Source organism: Bos mutus, chromosome 9 (assembly GCF_027580195.1).
Source record: "Bos mutus isolate GX-2022 chromosome 9, NWIPB_WYAK_1.1, whole genome shotgun sequence".
In the NCBI taxonomy this organism is placed as follows: domain Eukaryota; kingdom Metazoa; phylum Chordata; class Mammalia; order Artiodactyla; family Bovidae; genus Bos; species Bos mutus.
In genome coordinates this window covers 91,718,110-91,740,947 of record NC_091625.1, presented here as the reverse complement: position 1 = coordinate 91,740,947, position 22,838 = coordinate 91,718,110, and the positions used below count along the sequence as shown (strand labels likewise).

Below are 22,838 nucleotides of genomic sequence, written 5' to 3'. Positions count from 1 at the left end.
GGAAGTTCAATAAATTCACAAAAGACCCAAATAGTACAGTTAGCCAATTAGCCCGAATCAGCAATCAGGACAAGATGTAACCTAATTAGATTCAACAGTCTACAAAAGGATGTGTTCAAACAATTTCCTTCATTATGAATTCTCTAATGTAGACACTTTCAATTTAACACAGGATACCACCGAGGGGCACTTCTTTTCTGGGCTCTTCAAAGTTGCTTGAAGCTTCTTAAATTCCTATTTTTAAAGAAGCTCAGGGAAATGCACCCCAGCCCAGATTGCAAGACAGTGAAAGTGTTATTGTAGAGTCCATCATAGTCTATGTATCCGTGGCAATCACAAGGCACAAAATCACTTTCGAATCTGAGGGCTTTATTATTATTTTTTTTAATAACAAGCCGGATTGTTCGAGGCCAAACCCCCGAGAGTCTCCTGCTGCACAACATCACCCTCTGCAGAGACCACCCAGAGGAGTGGCAGGTCCGGTGCCCCGTGCCTCAATTTTCTGGCAAGGAACCTTCGGTAAGAACGAGCCCAGGAGCTTTTAAAAATAGCTGTCGCCACAGTTAAAATAGCTAGAGCTTTTACATGCTTGAAAAAAAGAACAGCCCCGTGTCACCACGAGACAAAGCCAACTCTTTATTAAGAGTGCTAATGGAGGACTCGAGTTATGGATAATTTCAAAAGAGATCCCCTGCCAAAAGCACTCTGTTCGTTTTGAAACGTGTTCTTCCACTTACATTTAAATATGGATGTCTGAGAGCATGGGATTCAGAGCCCCTCACGCACAGCCCTGTCTCTGGAGGAGTCAGAAAGCGGTGGGCTAGCCACCCTCTGCTCTCCGCACAGTCGGCTCCCTGATGCCCTGGGCGACTGCCCACTCCATCCTGAGGACTAAGAGCATCCCTTCTCAATGAATGTCAGGCAGTGCCCAAGTGAGAATCAGGCCACCTTTGCAAGCTTGCCTTCTTTCTTTCCACAACTTACGAGACAGAAAGAAATTGAAAGTACATACATTTACTTCCTGTTCTAATTAAGCTTCTATTCCTGAAATAATGACAATATTAGACCAAAATAGACTTAATTAGAGTAGATAATAGTGTCCAAAATCTCAAAAGTAAGATTTCCTGGGTATGCTGTCAGGATGACAGTTGATGACATGCTGCTGCTGCTGCTGCTAAGTCACTTCAGTCGTGTCCAACTCTGTGACCCCATAGATGGCAGCCCACCAGGCTCCTCTGTCCCTGAGATTCTCCAGGCAAGAATACTGGAGTGGGTCACCATTTCCTTCCCCAATGCATGCATGCATGCTAAGTCGCTTGAGTCGTGTCTCACTCTGCGACCCCATGGACAGCAGCCCATCAGGTTCCTCTGTCCACGGGATTCTCTAGGGAAGAATACTGGAGTGGGTTGCCATTTCCTTCTCCCAATTAATGGCATAGATAAATAGAAATAACAATTTTCTTCGGTCTTATCATGTGTCTCAGAACAATGCAAACCTTGGGACAGCTGGGTAATGTGTAAAAGAAAGTGAATGAAGCCAGCAGATTAAAACAAGGAGGAAACAAGGGACAAAAAAGTGCATGGTTGTGCTCAGTCATGTCTGACTCTTTTGCGACTCTATGGGCTATAGCCACCAGGCTCCTCTGTCTATGGGATTTCCCAGGCAAGAACACTGGAGTGGGTTGTTATTCCCTTCTCCAGGGGATCTTCCCCGCCTCCCAAGGATTGAACCTGCATCCCTTGAATCTCCTGAGTTAGCAGGCAGATTCTTTACCCCTGAGCCACCTGGGAAGCCAAAAGATATTTAAAAATGGGATAATAGTATATAAATGGTGAGGATTCAGGAAATTAAGTCATCAGCATATGAAGAATATAATGATTGACTTTTTCAAAAATCTTCAACTCTATTAAATTAAGCACTGGATTTTAAGGATGAAAACTGCTAGGAGGAATGTTTAAAACCAAGAGAAGTGGAATAGATGTGCCCATTAGACTGTGGTTCTTTTAATGGCCAGTATAGATTGTCTCTGTCTTAAACTCAACTATCGGGAGCCACTACCCAGCCTGCATATTAATGAGGAACATGAATGCCTCTCTCAAATGTTCAGCTACAGTGTCTCCATAAAAAAATCAATCCTCTCCCACACCTCATGAATACAGACTAGAGCCTGCTCCCAGCAGCGTTTGCTGACATTAATTATCATGAGAAGGGGGCACGTACCCACCTCTCTGTTCACTCTCCCCTGCTTTACCTCCTTGCACACCCAAACTCGTGTTGTCACTCTTTCCCATTATTTTTAATGGATCCTGATTCGAAGCGTGTGTGGGCTGTGCAATTACCGCTTGGCTGAGCTGCACAATATTCTTTCTGTTGTCTGAGAGACACCGAATCCAAAAGGCATCCCAAGGACAAGGAAGGGTTCCTGCGCCTCACCGCGCCACACCTTCCCTGTCTTCTCAGGCCTCCATCGCGTCCCCTCTGCCTCTCTTGACTCAGTGCATTTTCATGGTGCTTTTCTCAAGAGAATATTTATCAGTTCACCTTTAGGGGTGCACCTACTCTCCCACTCCTCCCAAAGCCGATAGTGCTGCATGCATCACCTCTATGAACTGAACTGCTCAAAGGAACCAATTATATTATTATTTCACAATCCCCTTTTCCCCTACTTTTCTCTCTTTCTTCCCAAACTCACAGACACATGCTGCAAGACTCCAGACTCTAGAATTCCTCATGCCATCCATCTCAAAAGATACCTGGTCTTCCTTAGCCTATTTCATTTAACTGCAGCTTTAACAAATAATAATGATAATGTCTGGCACTTTTTAATTACTAAAGCATGATGTCAACAGTATAGGGAAAAGCTCTAACTGAGGTAGAGTTAATTCAGCAAACTCTTGCCAAGTGGCTGTTATATACTTGACACTGCGCTAGATGCAAGATTCAAGGATGTGGTTCCCACCCCCTGGAAATCCTATTGTCTCGAAAAAGAGACCATTCATAAACACACACATAAAATAAAATCAAAGCCAGCATGTTCTTATTTTCTGGTAGGAATGAAAAACCAGGAGTGAAAGTGGAGGAAACAAGTTTCAGTACTGCAGCTTTTAAATCAACATGGTTTTATTTCTACCATAAAATACTCACTGTACCGTGCCTTTTTCAGTATTTTTTAGAGAAGAAAATATAAAGCTAAAAATCCACAGAGTCTCTTAACATTAAAGAAACTTAGATACTAAATAGCCCTGGCCCTTTATTTATTAGATGGAAAAATTGAGATCCAAGGAGTTTTCATTTCTTACCTATGGTCACAGAGGGCATTCCAAGCAAAATCACATCAAGGAGCCAGAGCTTCTCACTCTCTGGCTGTGAACTTTCACCTCTATGCTCTTCAGCATTCATTTTGAATATCTGGCCTTTTCCCACTCCTCATTTTGCCAGCTCTCTGCTGCTATCCACAAGTATATGCCCCCAACATTGTACTCCCCTCTGTGAGCAAAATTGAAACATTTAAGAGCTTGGGGGGAACCCAAATAATAACTTCCTTTGACACTCCCATTTTATAAGGCAGAAAAGTTGAGCATAAAAGAGCCCAAGATTTTCCTAAAGGCATAGGATAAGGGAGGGTAATCCCAAGACCAGAATCCAGGTCTTCTGAGACCCATTCCAAGACTCACCCCATCACACGTCCCTCCTGCTCTGGCTGTTTCTTGTTTTCACTCGCTCTTGCCTATCCTGGTCACCCCTGTTGGGAAATATATCTTTGAATATTCATCTCTGGCCATCTTCTCCTCCATCTCTAATTTCCAAGGGCTCCAAGAATATCACAGTATAACTAAACTAGGCTTTCTCCTCCTGGAGCAATTTATATACCAGACAGAGGTAGAGGTGAGGATTAATAGCTTACATTCACCTTCCTGACTAACCGTACAAAGAAAAATAATCCATTCCATTTTATCAACATGGAAAAAGCAGAGACCATGATTGACTTGACACCAACAAAATGAAGTGTGTGATGTCTCAAACTTTCTAAAATGGGTGTGGAAGATTATTTGTAAAAATACATAGAGACCATGGGAGTGTTTTTTGCAAATCTCTCTCTAAGCTCATACAGAAAGAATTGCATCCTTGCTCTCTTTTCTGTAAATATCCAAGCTTATTCTCAAAATACTTTCTGGTTCATTCAAGCATAAGAGACCTACGGACTCACTGCTTTGGTCCAACCCCATCCTTCGTGTCTATCCCTTCCGGCCTTTTTCCCTTACTCTGATCATCATGCCCGCCTCACCCACAGCATAGGTGGACAAAAGGTTTTATTCTCTGGGCTGTTCTGAACACGTTGCTGAATCCCACTGAGGCAGAAAAGAATAAGTGGGTCAAATTGCTTTGTGTTGCCTCCATAAATGGAGCCTTTATCAGGCAAACAAGAGGCTCCCAGGGAAAAAGCACAGAAGGTTGATGTAGGTGAGAAGAGGTGCCATGCAAACAGACCTAGAAATAAACAAAAGAGCTTCGAAGAAACAAGAAAGACAACAAAAGCAAAAATAATGCTGAAGGGCTTGTGACCTGCCAACAGACAGACAAGACAGAGAAGGCTAATGAGCAGGGGAGTAATGAACAAGGAAGATGAGGAGTCGGTCGGTGAAGGTTTAGTGAATATCCGTGTTCAGGAGAAAGGGATGCCCTTATTGCTATTAAGATAGGATTCTAAGAGTAAGGTCCAATGGATTTAGAATTCCAGGGAGAGAACTGAGGGAAATGAGGAGAAGGCTTGGGTTCTACTCCTGGCTCTCTGCGACCTCACCCCGTGTCCCTGACAATTTATACCCATTCTTGGAATGTTGCTTTTTCTTCTTTAAAAGAACTAGGCTAGATTTCCAAGAACCTTGATCATCCTAAAATTCAATGAATTAATGAGTCTCTAATGTGAAGCAAGTGTCTGTTCTTCACTGAACAGAAAGAAGCACGATTACTTGGGAAGAGCAAAGGCTGGGTAGTCAAGGCCATCTGGGTTCACATCTTCACTGTGAACCTTGTTTATCACCTTTGTGACCTGGACAATTTGTGTCATCTTGTTGAGCCGCAGTCCCCTCTTCTGCAAAATAAAGAGAATATCATATGCCTCAGAAGGTTGTTTGATTAAATTTGAAGATTAAATCTTCAAAATTTTTAAGTTCCCATTCCTTCTCTTTTAAGGAAGCAGACACCTTAGGTTGTAACCCAACCCCTGGTACAAGGGTAGCCCCGCGGAACCTTAATACGGCAGATTATACTCAGAAAAGGCTAACACAGAATGGAAATGTTCCCTGCCACAATTCTCCAGACAAGTATTGAGGCTTTTGTTCTGATTCTGTTAATCTAGATTTACAATACTGTGAAACTAACTTTGCTTTATTTCAGATGACACTGACTATGCCCATGTGTGTGAAAGTGTGTATATGTGTGTGTGAGTACATGGGTGCATGCGTGGTGTAAGAGTGTGAGTTGTTTTAGGCAGACCCGCAAAGTTATGATGCATTCTTGGCCCCCAAAATTACTATTTGAAATGTTTTTTGTTGAATTTCTCATGTCCTGTGTTGACTCAGTAATGTAGTTTGTAAGCCTTTGACTTTGGTTGAGTTTGGGAGCATTTATGACCCTATCATATATAACATAAACATCAATCTACTTTCTATTTCTTTGCAAATTCAATTATTTCTAATTACATAAAGGCATCATTGATCAAGTAAGCATAAAAACCAATACAGAAGAGTTTAATCTCTTAAATAAGCTTGTAGACTTCAAGGCATAATTGAATGTTATAGTATTTAATACAAGGAGACATCTTTGTTGTTGGTAACTGGCCCAAAGTTAAAGGAAAATGTCTAAACCCCGTCGCGTTATATATTGATTGGTTCAAATTGAAAATATTTGGATTCCATTTTCATTTCCTTTTCTTCTCTCTTTGCCGCTCTCTGCAGGCTTGGAAATGGGTTTTAGGCCCCATGGTCTTGTATGCGTGTGAAAGAATAATTAGGTTCTGGCGATTTCAGCAAGAAGTTATCATTACCAAGGTATGCATGTAGGTTTATGTCTGAATAAAAACCTGAGTGTAGATGAAAATTTTTTATTGGCCCAAGTTTTTAATTTGCCATTTTTATTGCAGAACCGTGTGTAATTTAGAGGCTCATCTTCTGTTCTAATAATTGCTTGTATCCTGTGCATCTTTTAGTGAGACTAATTTTACTGAAGACAGGGATCAGGGCTCCCGACTGGTACACAGAATTCTGATAAAGGTTATACTACAGCCCTGGAATCATCTGTATTTCCCTTTATTTTGGTGTCCTCTAGGGGAAAAGGCAGGAGGGCTGAGTATGCTTTACATGGATCACAGTGTCTTAGAGTATAATCGCTTCCTCTACCACATAAAAATATGGACATTGCAAACACAAAAATAACGTATATATATTTTCAAATACACACGCTCACATTTGGAACTGCTGAGCAGAAGATGGGGGAACAGTTTCCCTCAGGTTTAGATGGAGAAAGGGCACTGGGGGGGAGTTCAAAATGGAGAGGAAGGGGCCCTGCCCTAGTGAATGAAGGCAAGAAGGTAGTATTTTCCAATCTTGACATATCTCATCCTTGCTCCCCAATTTTTACCTTGAGCTGGAGGAAGGTCTCAGCAGATAGGTCAAAAATACATGCCCAAGCAGTAAAAGCGAAAGTGTGAAATTGTTAGTCACTCGGTCATGTCTGACTCTGAGACACCGTGGACTACAGCCCGCCAGACTCCTCTGTCCACAGAATTCTCCAGGTAAGAATACTGGAGTGGACTGCCATTTCCTTCTCCATTTCCTTAGCAACCCAGGGATGGAACCTGTGTCTCTTACATTGCAGGCAGGTTCTTTACTATCTGAGCCACCAGGAAAGCCCTGGCAATAATAGTAGTGTAATAATAACTCTGCTTTTGATTAATAAGAGTAGAACTCCCGTGTCATTCTGCAACATATTGTGTTGTTTTACTTTCTTCATAGCATGTGTCATCTCCAAATACATTTCTTATATACATCATTATTTGCAATAAAATAAAATCTTCTCTACCCCAGCTAAGATATATGCTACTTGAGAGTGAGGACTTTTTTTTGCTTCATATTATATACTATATCCCCAGTCCTAGAATAAGTCTGGAATAGAATATACATTCAAAAAGCATTTGTTGACTAAATGAATGAATGAAGAAAAAATGAACACATGCCTGGGAGACTGAAAATTTACCCCAAAATCTCCCCTCAGATGTTTTAATGTCTTAGAAGAAATTCTCTGCTAACCAAACCCATGAAGCTTTGCTAATACAATATTAACAGAATACTCTATCTCTTTAACTGTCTTCATGAAAGCAAATGCACAGAAATTGCTTCATATTTCTGTTTTAAGCTGCTTCTGTGTTGCTGTTTTTAAGTTAAGCACCAAAGAATATCAAGCTGTATCAAAAGCCAGACCGTAAAACTTCTGGAAATCTACTCAAGCTGTTACTAGGGAGACCATTTAACAGCTGAATCAGAACGAGATCAGTAGGGAGAGGAGAAACTAATGATTAAAATGCTGTGAAATTCTCTTCTGAATGGAAAAGTACTGTCACAGGATCCAGACACTAGATTTTGGTCCCATATAACTCCTGTCAAAAAAGGAGACATGGGAGCCTGGAAAAAAGAGATATGTCTAAGGAGGAAAATTAATTCTTTGTCTCTGATAAGTAGCAAGTTATAGAGCACTTTACAAAGCAATAGATTTTGCATCATGCTTTCTTACATCTAAAACACAGAGCCTAAGTAGGAGACTGGACAAGGTTTGAATAACACCAAACCAAACCAACAAAACATTTCAGAGTTTGAAGATTGTTTCATACTTAGAATGAAGAAATACCAGGGTTAGTTCACAAAGGATAAAGAAAAGATACACATCATTGAAAATGGTAACAAACTAGACCTACATCTTAAAACAACATGAAGTTAATTCTGTGGCTATTTCAATAACTTTAAGGCTAATTATGTGCTATGGATGAAATGCTAGCTTATATTCTCTTGAAATTAACCAGCCTGAAATTAACTGTGCTACCGAAAACATGGTCACTGAGACAAAAAATCATGTGCTAGACATTACTTTGCCCCTGATGCAGCCGCACAAATTTCTGGCCTAGCCCCTGAAGAAGATTAATGTCTTTCTGGCTGAAGTTGCCAACTCAGACATGAAAGTTGTGGCAATGATCCTTGGAAACTCATAATTAATGGTCTATGTCAATTACACCTCAAAAGAGTTGATATAAAAATTGAAAAAGCTTTGATGGGATGAAGGCCATTGTCTTATTATTTAACCTAAGTGAAAGAACCAATGACTCTCTTGCTGTGATTTAGGTGGTAAGCCATCCATCTGGAGTGCTAGAACTTTGCATGAAAAAGCGTGACTTTAAAATGGCACCAGGGCAGTATGTGTTGATCCAGTGCCCATCCATATCCACGCTGGAGTGGCACCCCTTCACCCTCACCTCCGCTCCCCAGGAGGACTTCTTCAGTGTGCACATCCGGGCAGCTGGAGACTGGACAGAAGCTCTATGTAAGGCCTTTGGAGTAGAAGGACAGCCCCTGAAGGAGCCCTGGAGCCTGCCAAGGTGGGAGCCCATTTCTTTTTTATGTATGTTACCATATTATAAAAAGCAAGGTCCTTTAGTGCATCAACATGCTGAGAGCTTCTGCAGTATCTTAATTCTAGATGGTAAATTTGAAACCATTTTTAAAATTTGAGTATGAACAAGTACATTTCTTTAAAAATCAAATGATCAATAAAGGCAGGTCATGATCCAGGAACAGGAAACGTTTTGCTTTCCCGGGTCTAAAACATCACTTTGGCGAATTACAAGCCACTTGTGATGCCTAACGCAGCGCTGTGCACTTTTTGCTGTCATAGTTTGTTGTTGGACAAGTCAGTCCAAAACAACACCCTATTTAGAAAAGCCTCAGCATGCAACAGAGTTTAGTATAGTCACCATGCCTTGGTTCCTTTTAGTAATCAATGGCTTAAAATTGATTCCCATTCTTGCTACAGGATTACCCAATAAGAACTCAAAGCCTATGTTTAGGGCTCCAGAAAAACAGGGACACAGACAAAAAATGTTGGGATATACATTGTGAAGAGATTTGAGAAAACCATAATTTTTCACTGCTTTGGGCACAGAAAGAATGTAATACAACCCCAGGAATCTCTGAGACAAGCAGTGACTAAGGAGTCCAAGAGGAGAAGCACAGCCTCGTGAAGAGGAAGAAAACTCTTCCTCTAAACTCAGGACAAAGAGAGAACAAGACCTCTTTTTTAAAATTTTCACATTAACAGATATACACTACTATATATAAAAAAGATTACAAGGGTCTGCTGTGTAGCACAGGGAACTCTAATCAGTACCTTGCAATAACCTGTAATGGAAAAGAATCTGGAAAACAATAGATATATGGCTCAGATGGTGAAGAATCTGCCCACTTGAGGGAGACCAGGGTTCAATCCTTAGGTCGGCAAGATCCCCTGGAGGAGGAAATGGCAACCCACTCCAGTATTCTTGCCTGGAGAATGCCATGGACAGAGGAGCCTGGTGGGCTGCAGTCCATGAAGTCGCAGAGCTGGACGTGACTGAGTCACTAACACTAACATATGTATGGATCACAGAATTGCTTTGCTGTACACCTGAAACAATATAAATCACCTATACTTCAATAAAAATAAATAAATGAATAAAAGACTTTGCCTTCTGAGGTAAAATGGAGGAATTTCTCGACATTGGTACTAGAGTTCTCAGCAACTTATATCTACAACCCAAAGCCAAGGGCCTCGGCATTTGACAACCTGGGTTCAAAGCCTAATTTTGCATGTGATCTTGGAAGATGTATGTAACACCTGCCTCAGTTTCCTCCTCTGTAAGATGAAAATGATAATAATAGAACATAGGTTCTGTTTAGGATTAAATATGATAGTCAGTATGATGCTCTTTGCATAATGCATAGTAAAAAAAAAAAAAAAAACAGTTAGCTACCCTTGCTATTAGCAAAATAAGAAAGGTCATCTACCACAGAGATGACAATGAATGTGCTGATAAGAAAGGGAGGGCAATGTAGATAAAAAAGGTCTTGGGTTCAGAGACAAGACCGAAGGTTGATGGGCGATGCTGATGAGAAGCAATAGGGACAGTGTGATGTGACTGCTGGAGAGGGAACTTGTTTCTAAGATGTTATCAGAAACTGGATCTACATCAGACAGGAAGTACCTGAGTGAACTTGATAAACAAGAATTTGTGCAAAGGCAGCCAGTTCAACGTTGAGAGAAACGGAGGTGTTTTGGTCCACAAAAAGAACCATCAGAGTGTCGTGATGGCTAGATTTCGGCTAGTTAAAGGCTAGAGAGGCAGGGAAGGGAAAAGACCTGGTTTGTGTTTCTCAGGAAGGTAAAAGCCCGTGAGTTGTCAGAAGGCAGATCCCAGTGAGACAGGAGGAAAAACTAGACCAGCCCCTTGATGGAACTTGGGGCTCTGCAATTTCACGTGGGAAAGTAATCAGCAATCAGGGATGCGAAAGGAAGGATCACTGTATCAGCAGGGAGATGGGATCTAATATTTCCTCCCGCTGCTCCAGCTTAGATTCTCAGTTTTATGTAGAAATGTATTTATTGTGCATTTCTACGAATTATGACACAATTCTTCTTTGGGTTTAATTGTTATCTTTTATCATCAGTGTCAAATAAATCCCAAATACAATGAAGTATAAAAATAACCATAAGACGTTTTAGTTGTGGACAGTTTCTGTTTTTCTCTCTCTCTCAATTCCCTTTATCTAATTATTTATAAAAGAATCTACCATGGGCTGAGATACAAACCCTTTCTGATTAAGGCCTTTTTATTTTTATTCTTCTATTTCCATACATCAATATGTAATAAAAGCCTTATTAATTAATATTAATTTGAGGAGAGTTAATTTGAATTATGAGGAGGTTTGGTATATGGAATATTTTAAAATAAACCCAATTGAACTTTCATGAACACATAGTAAGCCCAAATGGGCCAACCCCGGGTGCCTTCAATAGACACTCCTTAGGGAATGGTTATGAATAACTTAGAAGCTTTTTAATTAGCATAGCTTTGTTCATATGTAAATGTGTGCTTTTGGAATAGTTGAGGTTATTTAATACATTCTGTTGATTGAAGTATTTTAAACATTCACAATCTACTCAACAAATTGTTATTGAACAATCCACGCCTTGTAAGGTGCTGGTTTGCAGTGGTGGGCTAAGACAGATACGGCCCCTCCCTCCTCAGAACTTACAGTCTAGTGACCAAACAGGTGCAAATCAAGTCGTGCACACACACCAAACCCACCTGCCAGTGCAGGAGACACAGGAGACTCGGGTTCAATCCCTGAGTCAGGAAGACCCCCTGGAGAAGGAAATGGCAACCCACTTCACTATTCTTACCTAGGAAATCCTATGGACAGAGGAGCCTGGAGGGCTACAGTCCATGGGGTCACAGAGTCAGACACACACGTAGGGAACAAAGACCCCACATGCTGCGTGGTGCCGCAAACACACACACACACACACACCACCCAAAACAGCTTTAAAATTACACGAATGATGAGGACTGCAGAGGAGAGATCAGTTCAGTTCAGTCACTCAGTTATGTCCGACTATTCGCAATGCAATGGACTGCAGCACACCAGGTTTCCCTGTCTATCAACAACCCCCTGAATTTGCTCAAACTCACGTCCATCGAGTCTGTGACGCATCCACCATCTCACACTCTGTCATGCGCTTCTCCTCCTGCCTTCAATCTTTCCCAGCATCAGCGTGTTTTCTAATGCATCAATTCGCATCAGGTGAGCAAAGTATTGAAGCTTCAGCTTTAACATCAGTCCTTCCAATGAATATTCAGGACTGATTTCCTTTAGGATGGACTGATTTGATCTCCTTGCAGTCCAAGGGATTCTCAAGAATCTTCTCCAACACCACAGTTCAAATGCACCAATTCTTCAGCCTTCAGCTTTCCTTATGGTCCAACTGTCACATCCATACATGACTACAGAAAAACCATATTGTTGATTAGACGGACCTTTGTTGGCAAAGTAATGTCTCTGCTTTTAATATGCTGTCTAGGTTGGTCATAGCTTTTCTTGTAAGGAGCAAGCGTCTTTTAATTTCATGGTTGCAGTCACCATCTGCAGTGATTTTGGAGCCCAAGAAAATAAAATCTGTCACTGTTTCCATTGTTTCCACATCTATTTCCCATGAAGTGATGGGACCAGATGCCATGATCTTCATTTTTTGAATATTCAGTTTTAAGCCAGCTTTTTCACTCTCCTCTTTCACTTTCATCAAGAGGCTCTTTAGTTCCTCTTTGCTTTCTGCCATAAGGGTGGTGTCATCTGCATATCTGAGTTAATGATATTTCTCCTGGCAATCTTGATTCCAACTTGTGCTTCATCCAGCCCAACATTTCTCATGATGTACTCTGCATATAAGTTAAATCAGCAGAGTGACAATATATAGCCTTGACATACTCCTTTCCTGATTTTCAAATCTGGATTTTCAACCAGTCTGTTGTTCCATGTCCAGTTCTAACTGTTGCTTCTTGACCTGAATACAGATTTTTCAGGTCTGGTATTCCCATTTCTTAAAGAATTTTCCACAGTTTGTGGTGATCCACAGAGTCAAAGGCTTTAGCGTAGTCAATAAAGCAGAAGTAGATGCTTTTCTGGAACTCTCTTGCTTTTTCGATGATCCAATAGATGCTGGCAATTTGACCTCTGGTTCCTCTGTCTTTTTTAAATCCAGCTTGAACATCTGGAAGTTCTTGGTTCACAAACTGTTGAAGCCTAGACTGGAGAATTTTGAGCATTACTTTGCTCGCGTGTGAGATGAGTGCAACTGTGCGGTAGTTTGAACATTTTTTGGCGTTGCCTTTCTTTGGGATTGGAATTAAAACTGACCTTTTCCCAGTCTTGTGACCACTGCTGAGTTTTCCAAATTTGCTTGCATATTGAGTGCAGTGCTTTCACAGCATCATCTTTTAGGATTTGAAATAACTCAGTTGGAATTCCATCACCTCCACTAGCTTTGCTCATAGTGATGCTTCCTAAGGCCCACTTGACTTTGAATTCCAGGATGTCTGGCTCACTAGGTGAGTGATCACACCATTGCAGTTATCTGGGTCACTAAGATCTTTTTTGTATAGTTCTTCTGTGTATTTTTGCCACCTCTCCTTAATCTCTGCTGCTTCTGTTAGGTCTGTACCATTTCTGTCCTTTATCGAGCCCATCTTTGCATGAAATGTTCCCTTGGTATCTCTAATTTTCTTGAAGAGATCTCTAGTCTTTCCCATACTATTGCTTTCCTCTATTTCTTTGCATTGATCACTGAGGAAGTCTGTTTTATCTCTCCTTGCTATTCTTCACAACTCTGCATTTAGATAGATATATCTTTCCTTTTCTCCTTTGCCTTTAGCTTCTCTTCTTTTCTCAGCTATTTGTAAGGCCTCCTCAGACATCCATTTTGCCTTTTTGCATTTCTTTTCCTTGGGTTTGGTCTTGATCCCTGTCTCCTGTACCATGTCATGAACCTCCATCCAGTTCTTCAGGTACTCTGTCCATCAGATCTAATCCCTTGAATCTATCTGTCATTTCCACTGTAAAATTGTAAGGGATTTGATTTAGGTCATACCTGAATGGTCTAGTGGTTTTCTCTGCTTTCTTCAATTTAAGTCTGAATTTGGCAATAAGGCGTTCATGATCTGAGCCACAGTCAGCTCCTGGTCTTGTTTTTTCTGACTATATAGAGCTTCTCCATCTTTGGCTGCAAAGGATATAATCAATCTGATTTCAGTATTGACCATCTGGTGATGTCCATGTGTAGAGTCATCTCTTGTATTGTTGGAAGAGGGTGTTTGCTATGACCAGTGCGTTCTCTTGGCAAAATTCTGATAACCTTTGCCCTGCTTCATTCTGTACTCCAAGGCCAAACTTTCCTGTTACTCCAGGTGTTTTTTGACTTCCTACTTTTGCATTCCGGTCCCCTATGAGGAAAAGGACATCTTTTTGGGGTGTTAGTTCTAGAAAGTCTTGTAGGTGATCATAGAACCAGGGGATAGATACATGGTGTTATAAACCATCTAATACGGTATTTAACCTAGTCTCAGGGATCCATGAAGACTTCCCCAGGGAAATGATGACTGAGATATTATGGGAGGATAACTGTGAACTACATAAGAAGATAGAGGAGAACTCGGGGCAGAGTTTTCCAAGTGATTAGTTGGATTATCATGGGCAGAGGCTCCCTGGCCAAAGAGGGTCCTGTGTCCCTAAGAAACAAAAGAAAAACCAGTGTGAGATCTGGTCATGAGAGATGAAGTAGAATCCAGGGGCGTCAGTCCATTTAGGACCCTATTAAAGACAATTACGGGCTCCCCGATTGCTCAGGTGGTAAAGAATCTGTCTGCAGTGCAAGAAATGTGGATTTGATCCCTGGATCAGGAAGATCCTCAGGAGAAGGGAATGGCTAACCCATTCCAGTATTCTTGCCTGGAGACTCTCATGGACAGAAGAGCCTGGTGGGCTACAGTCCATGGGGTTGCAAAGAGTTGGACACAACTGAGCGACCAAGCTCACAAAAAGACAATTATATTTATTCAATGAATATGCATTATTCTTACAAAGAAAAAATTTGCCTACACAAAGACCACCTGCCCCTGGCCTGCTTATCACAGATTTTTAAGTTCACATAATCTAAAATAATGAGTTTTAGAAATTCAACATAACTGATAAATTATTCCAAAATTATATTTATTCCAAATGAATAGCTTCCATTAGACTAAAATTATATAAACATACTAAGAAGTGGGATGGAATAAATAAAAACAGGGGGGAGTTACATTAGCAAAAGGAGAGATAAGCCTTCTAAACCACCTTGATACTTCTGCTTTTTCCCCTTATGGCAGCTGGGGAGAGAAAAGAATAAAGAAAAGGCATCTTTTATCAGTCTTCGTGATGCAAAATAAGCTTCTAAGAACTGTAAAAGGAGCTGTGCTGTGAGGCTGGCCACCATATCTCTACACTCTGTGTGTTCAAACAAGGCATTCTCGAGCACAGAGCTAACCTCCCCGCACACTTATGCCAACACATCCTATCCAAAGCACTGGTTTAGGATGGCTTTGTTTTTAAGAGTAGAGTATTCTGAAAGTCAAACCGCGCACTTTGTGATTGCAGGCTGGCTGTGGATGGGCCGTTCGGAGCTGCACTGACTGATGTATTTCACTATCGAGTGAGCATGTGCATTGCTGCGGGAATAGGGGTCACTCCCTTTGCAGCTCTTCTGAAATCTATCTGGTACCAATGTTGTGAGGCACAAACGCAGTGCAAGCTGAACAAGGTATGGAAAAAAATCATCAGCTCACCCTTCCATGAATTCAAAAGTTCAACATCCTTCTATCTATCATCTGCTGATTCCTGGGGAGGGTTTTAATTAACTATGAGGGATAAACTCAAGGATCCTTAACTATACTTATGTTCTTAAAAATCTCCATTCAGTATTACATTTATGAGAAGGGTTATGTCTAATCTTGTTAAAGATGACAAGACATAAATTTTATTGCTTCATTGCTGTTACAGGACATGTAATTGCTCATGTCAGTAAAATATGGACAGGCTGCAAACGGCTATGTGACTGGGCTGCAGTGAGTAATATTAACAGGCAGGCTTTGACTCTTGGGCTTGTTACTGTGGTTTAAGGGTATGATTCAATATCTTCATCTTGTAGACTCAGAGTCTTAATTGAGAAGCAAAAATGGCACAGTGGGGATTCATTTGTCTGCTTGCTGGTTGTTGTCATCCAAATCCAAGTCTCTCTTTTGTCATTTCTTGAATGTTCTCAGACTAACTTCCTCCATAGTTCCCTTCCTCCCTTTTTCCATTTCTTACCTGAACCCTTTTAGGGTTAGCAACAGACACTGGAGCAGCCAGAGAAAGGGATGTCAAGTTGAATGGTGTCAACTCCGGAGGACCCAGGACGCCTGATGAACGTGGTTCTGGTCCTTACCCTGCCACTTCTCTGGTTGACACTTTGGCTGTAGTTTCCTCATCTATCCAAGGAAGAGGCTTGATTAGGTCAGCGTGTCTCCATGTCTTCATATAATGGGGTCCACTGAAGAGAATTCTGTAGCCAAAGGATTCCAGAAATGCTATGATAAATCCCTCTTTAGACGAGTCACATCTTCTATTCGCCTATTAAATAAGTTCTGTAAAAAAGAACATCATTCAGTTTTGTTTCATCCACCCTTCTCAAGCATATTTACCCATGGAAATTTTCTTCACTTCCCATCTTTAAGAAATGGCACTCTCAATATGGAGAACAGCATGGAGATTCCTTTAAAAACTGGAAATTGAACTGCCATGCTGCTGCTGCTGCTAAGTCACTTCAGTCGTGTCCAACTCTGTGCAACCCCATAGACGGCAGCCCACTAGGCTCCTCTGTCCATGGGATTCTCCAGGCAAGAACACTGGAGTGGCTTGCCATTTCCTTCTCCAATGCATGAAAGTGAAAAGTGAAAGTAAAGTCACTCACTCATGCCCGACTCTTAGCGACCCCATGGACTACAGCCTACCAGGCTCCTCCATCCATGGGATTTTCCAGGCAAGAGTACTGGAGTGGGTTGCAATTGCCTTCTCCGATACAACCCAGCAATCCCACTGCTGGGGATACACACTGAGTAAACCAGAATTGAAAGAGACACATGGTACCCCAATGTTCATCACAGCACTATTTATAATAGCCAGGACATGGAAGCAACCTAGATGTCCATCAGCAGATAGATGGATAAGAAAGCTGTGGTACATATACACAATGGAATATTACTCAGCTATTAAAAAGAATGCAATTGAATCAGTTCTAATGAGGTGGATGAAACTGGAGCCTATTATACAGAATGAAGTAAGTCAGAAAGAAAAACACCAATACAGTATATTAACACATATATATGGAACTTAGAAAGATGGTAACAATGACCCTATATGTGAGACAGCAAAAGAGACACAGATGTAAAGAACAAACTTTAGGACTCTGTGGGAGAAGGCGAGTATAGGATGATTTGAGAGAATAACATTGAAACATGTATATTATCATATGTGAAATAGATCACCAGTCCAGGTTTGATACATGAGACAGGGTGTTCAGGGCTGGTGCACTGGGATGACCCTGAGAGATGGGATGGGGAGGGAGGTGGGAGCGAGGGTCAGGACAGGGAACATATGTACACCCACGGCTGATTCATGTGAATATATGGCAAAACCACCACAATATTGTAAAGTAATTAGCCTCCAATTAAAATTTAAAAAAGAAAGAAATGACACTCTGAAGCACTGGGGAAAAGCCAGACTGGAAGATATCTGGAGGTGGCAAATTCTCAACTAAGAAGTTAAAGTAAAATAAGCTCCCATCTCATGAGTTTCCAAGTGACAGGCGCTTGACAAATGCTTTCTCGTTCTATTTTTATAATCGTCCCAGCAACCTTAGAAAGTAGGTAGCATAATCTCTGTTTTCCAAAGGACTCCAAAGCTTTGAAGAGACTACACTCACTTTCCTGAAAACACACTGCTAATGAAAGATAATACCAGCATTCAAACTCAGGTCCATCTGGCTCTCTGGTTTGACATACGCAGTACATGGTAAACATGACTCCACCTGCCGTATTGTAGGAAGACTGTGGAATTCCTGGCCAGAGAATCTACCTCAGCTTGATTCCACCCTCACCAGAAGCATCAGTGCATCAGTTCACCTCTCTGAGCTGTTTCCTGATCCACACAACAGAGAAATAAGATTATATATTCAACCAGATAGTTTTAATAACAAATAAGACAAATAAATGATGTAGAAATATTTCATTGTAAATGTGTATGAAAAGAAAGTGACGGTCACTCAGTCATGTCCAGCTGTTTGCGACCCCATGAACTGTAGCCCACCAGGCTCCTCTGTCCATGGAATTCTACAGGCAAGAATACTGGCGTGCAGTTCCTGTACTGTAGCAGTTCCCTTCTCCAGGGGATCTTCCCAACCCAGGGATTGAATCCAGGTCTCCTGCATTGCAGGTGGATTCTTTTCTGTTTGAGACAACAGGGAAGCCCAAGAATACTGGAGTGGGGTAGCCTACTCCTTCTCCAGGGGATCTTCCTGACCCAAGAATCAAACTGGGATCTCCTGCATTGTAGGCAGATTCTTTACCAGCTGAGCTACCAGGGAAGCCTGCAAATAGCTATAAAATTATATTAAATGTGTACTATATCTGCCAGACATATAAAAAGATTACTAGTTCATGTCAGTCATTCAGTTGTGTCTGACTCATTGTGACCCCATGGACTGCAGCATGCCAGGCTTCCGTGTCCTTCACTATCTCCCAGAGTTTGCTCAAACTCATGTCCATTGAATCAGTGATGCCACGTCATTCAGTTGTGTCTGACTCATTGTGACCCCATGGACTGCAGCATGCCAGGCTTCCATGTCCTTCACTGTCTCCCAGAGTTTGCTCAAACTCATGTCCATTAAATCAGTGATGCCACATAACCATCTTATCCTTCATCATCCCCTTCTCCTCCTGCCTTCAATCTTTCCCAGCATTAAGATCTTTTCCAGTGAGTCAACTCTTCTCATCAGGTGGCCAAAGTATTGGAACTTCAGCTTCAGCATCAGTCCTTCCAATGAATATTCAGAGTTGGTTTCCTTTAGGATTGACTGGTTGGATCTCCTTGCAGTCCAACGGACTGTCAAGAGTCTTCTCCAAAACCACAGTTCAAAAGCATCAATTCTTTAGTACTCAGCCTTCTTTATGGTCCAACTTTCACAGCCATACGTGAAAGTGAAAGTCTCTCAGTCATGTCTGACATTTTGTGATCCCTATAGTCCATGGAATTCTCCAGGCCAGAATACTGGAGTGGGAAGCCTTTACCTTCTCCAGGGATCTTCCAACCCAGGGATCAAACCCAGGTCTCCCACAATGCAGGTGGATTCTTTACCAGCTGAGCAATAAGGGAAGCCCCATACATAACTACTGGGAAAAAAACATAGCTTTGACTATACAGAACTTTGTTGACAAAGTAATGTCTCTGCTTTTTAATATGCTGTCTAGGTTTGTCATTACTAGATTACTAGTACTACTACTAATACTAATAGCCTAGGTTCAACAATCTCTTACTTCTAGAAGGCAGGGAGTAACAGGGACTTACACTTTCATTCCATTTACAGATGAGAAAATTATAATACCTCTTTCAGATGAGTACTGTCCTCAGATTACCAATGAGAAAGCAGAAGCACAGAAAGCTAGTCAATAACAGAATAAAAGCTTGAATCCTGGTTCTTCTTAGGTCAGTTCAGTTCAGTTCAGTCACTCACTTGTGTCCGACTCTTTGCGACCCCATGAATCGCAGCACGTCAGGCCTCCCTGTCCATCACCAACTTCTGGAATTCACTCAAACTCACGTCCATCAGGTCGGTGATGCCATCCAGCCATCTCATCCTCTGTCGTCCCCTTTTCCTCCTGCCCCCAATCCCTCCCAGCATCAGAGTCTTCTCCAATGAGTCAACTCTTCGCATGAGGTGGCCAAAGTACTGGAGTTTCAGCTTTAGCATCATTCCTTCCAAAGAAATCCCAGAGCTGATCTCCTGGTTAGATCTCCTTGCGGTCCAAGGGACTCTCAAGAGTCTTCTCCAACACCACAGTTCAAAAGCATCAATTCTTCGGCACTCAGCTTTCTTCACAATCCAACTCTCACATCCATATATGACCACTGGAAAAACCATAGCCTTGACTAGACGGACCTTTGTTGGCAAAGTAATGTTTCTGCTTTTCAATATGCTATCTAGGTTGGTCATAACTTTTCTTCTTAAGCTATTAAATCCCATCTTCTTCTCTTTATACCACAGTTAAGTTTAACTAAGTGTCTTGCTCTGTTTGACCTTCTATAACAAAATGCCATAGGTGGGGTGGCTTTAAGCAACAGAAATGTATTTCTCACAGTTCTGGAGGCTGGGAAGTCCAAAGTTAACACATTGACAGACTTGGTGCCTGATGAGAGCCCAGTTCCTGGTTTATGAAAGGTTATCTTCTAGCTCTAACTTCCCACTGCAGAAGTGGGCAAGGGAGTTTCTTGGACACTGATAGGCACTAATGTCATTCAAGAGGGCTCCACCCTCCTGACCTAATCACCTCCCAAAGTCCTCACCTCCAAATGGGAGCGGGGGGTGGGGGCGGGGGGTAGGTTTCAACATTTGAATTTGGGGGAGGGGGCACAAACACTCAGCCTAGGGCATAAAGCAAGCAAAACAGATACTGTTTACACATGTGAACCCCACTGCAAAGCTTTGTTATTGTTTATGCTGATTTCCATCTCTGTAAACTCTTTGCTCTTACTGTCTACCAAGTCAAACTGATTTATTCAGAAGGCTCATTGCTTCATTGTTCTCATAACACTAAAGGTCATATTATGCTTCACATGCAGAACGTGATGGGATTGTATGTCTCACTTGCATTCACTTATTCACTCAATGAGTATTTATTCAGCATCTACTATGTGCCATAGGCAAAGCTATGGTTTTCCAATAGTTATGTATAATGTGAGAGTCAGACCATAAAGAAGGCTGGGTGCCAAAGGATTGATGCTTTTGAACTGTGGCGTTGGATAAGACTTTTGAGAGCTCCTTAGACTGCAAAGATATCAAACCAGTCAATCCTAAAGGGAATCAACTCTGAATATTCATTGGAAGGACTGATGATGAAGCTGAAGTTCCAATACTTTGGCCACCTGATGCAGAGCTGACTCATTAGAAAAGACCCTGATGCTGGGAAAGATTGAAGGCAGGAGGAGAAGGGGACTGCAGAGGATAACATGGTTGGATGGCATCACCAGATCAATGAACATGAGTTTGAGCAAGCTCTGGGAGATGGTGAAAGACAGTGAGGCCTGTTGTGCTGCAGTCCATGGAGTCACAAGGAGTCAGATGTGACTGAGCGACTGAACAACAGCAACTTCATGCCAGGCCCTCTCATGCTGACATGAAAAGCCTACCCCGTCCTCGTATCAGACTCGCAACGCCAGACCCTTCTCTCAACATCCATTACCCCTCTGCTCCCCTTTTATATGATTTATCTTTCCTTTTTGTATTAAGGTTCACAAATTACCTTATTTCCCTTAACAGATTCTGAAGTCCTTGAGTGTGTCTCCTCTGGATATCTTCATAATTAGATATGTGTATATACACATATATATATTTATACATGCATACACACTATAAATTTTAAATAAACCAATGAGTAAATAAGTGTCTACATGCCCCCCAAAATTAAAAAATGCCTTCTTCACAATTTTCTGTAAAATTCTAGGTTACTGAGAATAATTTTTTTATTTAAACAAAATGTTTAGTAACTTTATAATTAAAATAATGCATTCTGATTATATTATCATAAATAGAAAAAATTCTTCTAAGAATCCACAGAATCTTAAAGTCCTTATAGGATCCCACAAAATCTTAATACTGTCTCCTCACTCACCATTCCATTATTACTCATGGGCTCTGTTTATGGGTTTTGTTTACGGATTTTCTTAAGGCTGTTTCAGTGGGAAGGCAAAGGAGTGATCATGAAACCATAAAACAGGAACTTTGATCTTTATTCCAAAGAATAGAAACCATGGAATTGGAAATAAAACACAATTGTTTCATGACTTATAAAAGTTGAGGGTAATATTGAGACAATCCGCTGAAAATCAATGTAGAGGTTGTAGTATATGGGAGAAAAGAAGCTAAAAGCAACTGAAGGGTTCAACCTCTCAGCTTGGCATCTGACAATACTTAGAGTGGCAAGTGACTGGTCCAAAGTCCCTACCTGGCTAGCTACTGGATCAGGATAGGAGACTGTGCTTTTGATTTCAAAGCTCTTTTAGGAAAGGAGTGAGGTTTCATGCTATTGGAAGTTTAAACTGAAAATAACACTTGAGATCTACTTCCTCAAAATCTGCATGCTTGAGAAAAGTTTAGGAAATTTCTCTGTTTTAAAGCAATGCTGTGTTTGTTTGAATACAGCTATCATTAGGCTTATGTAACTAATATTCATCAGGGCCACCCACATGCCTTTGAGATATAAATACTACTCCTTCCACTAAACTGTCAGCATCTCTATAATTTTTTGAGTGCAGCAGAGCAAAGCAGTGCATTCTTATCTAACTACGTCTTCACAATTATAGATCTGGGCCATAGTTTTCAGTGTTCTGTTTTGCAACAAGGAAAGGGGAAAAAACAGCAGAGAGATGTAAAGCTGAAATTTTAAGCTTAAATAATTAAATGTGATTGGTGGAGATTTTCTTCTTTTTTGTGTAAAACACCAGTTGGCATAAAAGCAGACTTTTTTTACATACAAGCCTTGTGTTGCAAGTCTATAGTCAAAAATTTGCACCAATGCTATTTTAGTTGTGACCATTGCAAGCTGCATCTCTTTATCCTTCTCCTCTGATACACTATTCCAGAACACTTCTAAGTAAAATGTGAGAGAATAGCCAGTAGAACTCCTGCTTCTTCTTTGGTCATAGGTAGCACTTTTTGTTTGATGCTGGGATTTTTCAAATTTCTTTCCTGCTATGTTTTTTATTTAAAATAGTGGGAAGAACGGGCAGAGGAAGAGAGAGATGTGATTATGAGGAGACGTCCCAAGGAAGCAAAATGGCAATGAGTATAATGATGCTCTGCTGTGAAGAAAATGGGTAAAAGTTGTAATATATTAAAGGAATATTTTCAACCCGAC

At 41.2% G+C, this 22,838-nt stretch overlaps 1 protein-coding gene across 1 annotated transcript in view; it reads left to right on the top strand.

Moving 5' to 3' along the window:
- Nucleotides 1–22,838, top strand: part of NOX3 (NADPH oxidase 3) — a 66,119-nt gene that overhangs the window by 18,763 nt on the left and 24,518 nt on the right. The window contains exons 7-10 of the mRNA XM_005891555.2: nt 396–519; nt 5,959–6,051; nt 8,392–8,645; nt 15,268–15,430. Of these exons, the coding sequence (XP_005891617.1) occupies nt 396–519; nt 5,959–6,051; nt 8,392–8,645; nt 15,268–15,430 (634 nt within the window). The remainder of the gene's footprint in view (nt 1–395; nt 520–5,958; nt 6,052–8,391; nt 8,646–15,267; nt 15,431–22,838) is intronic.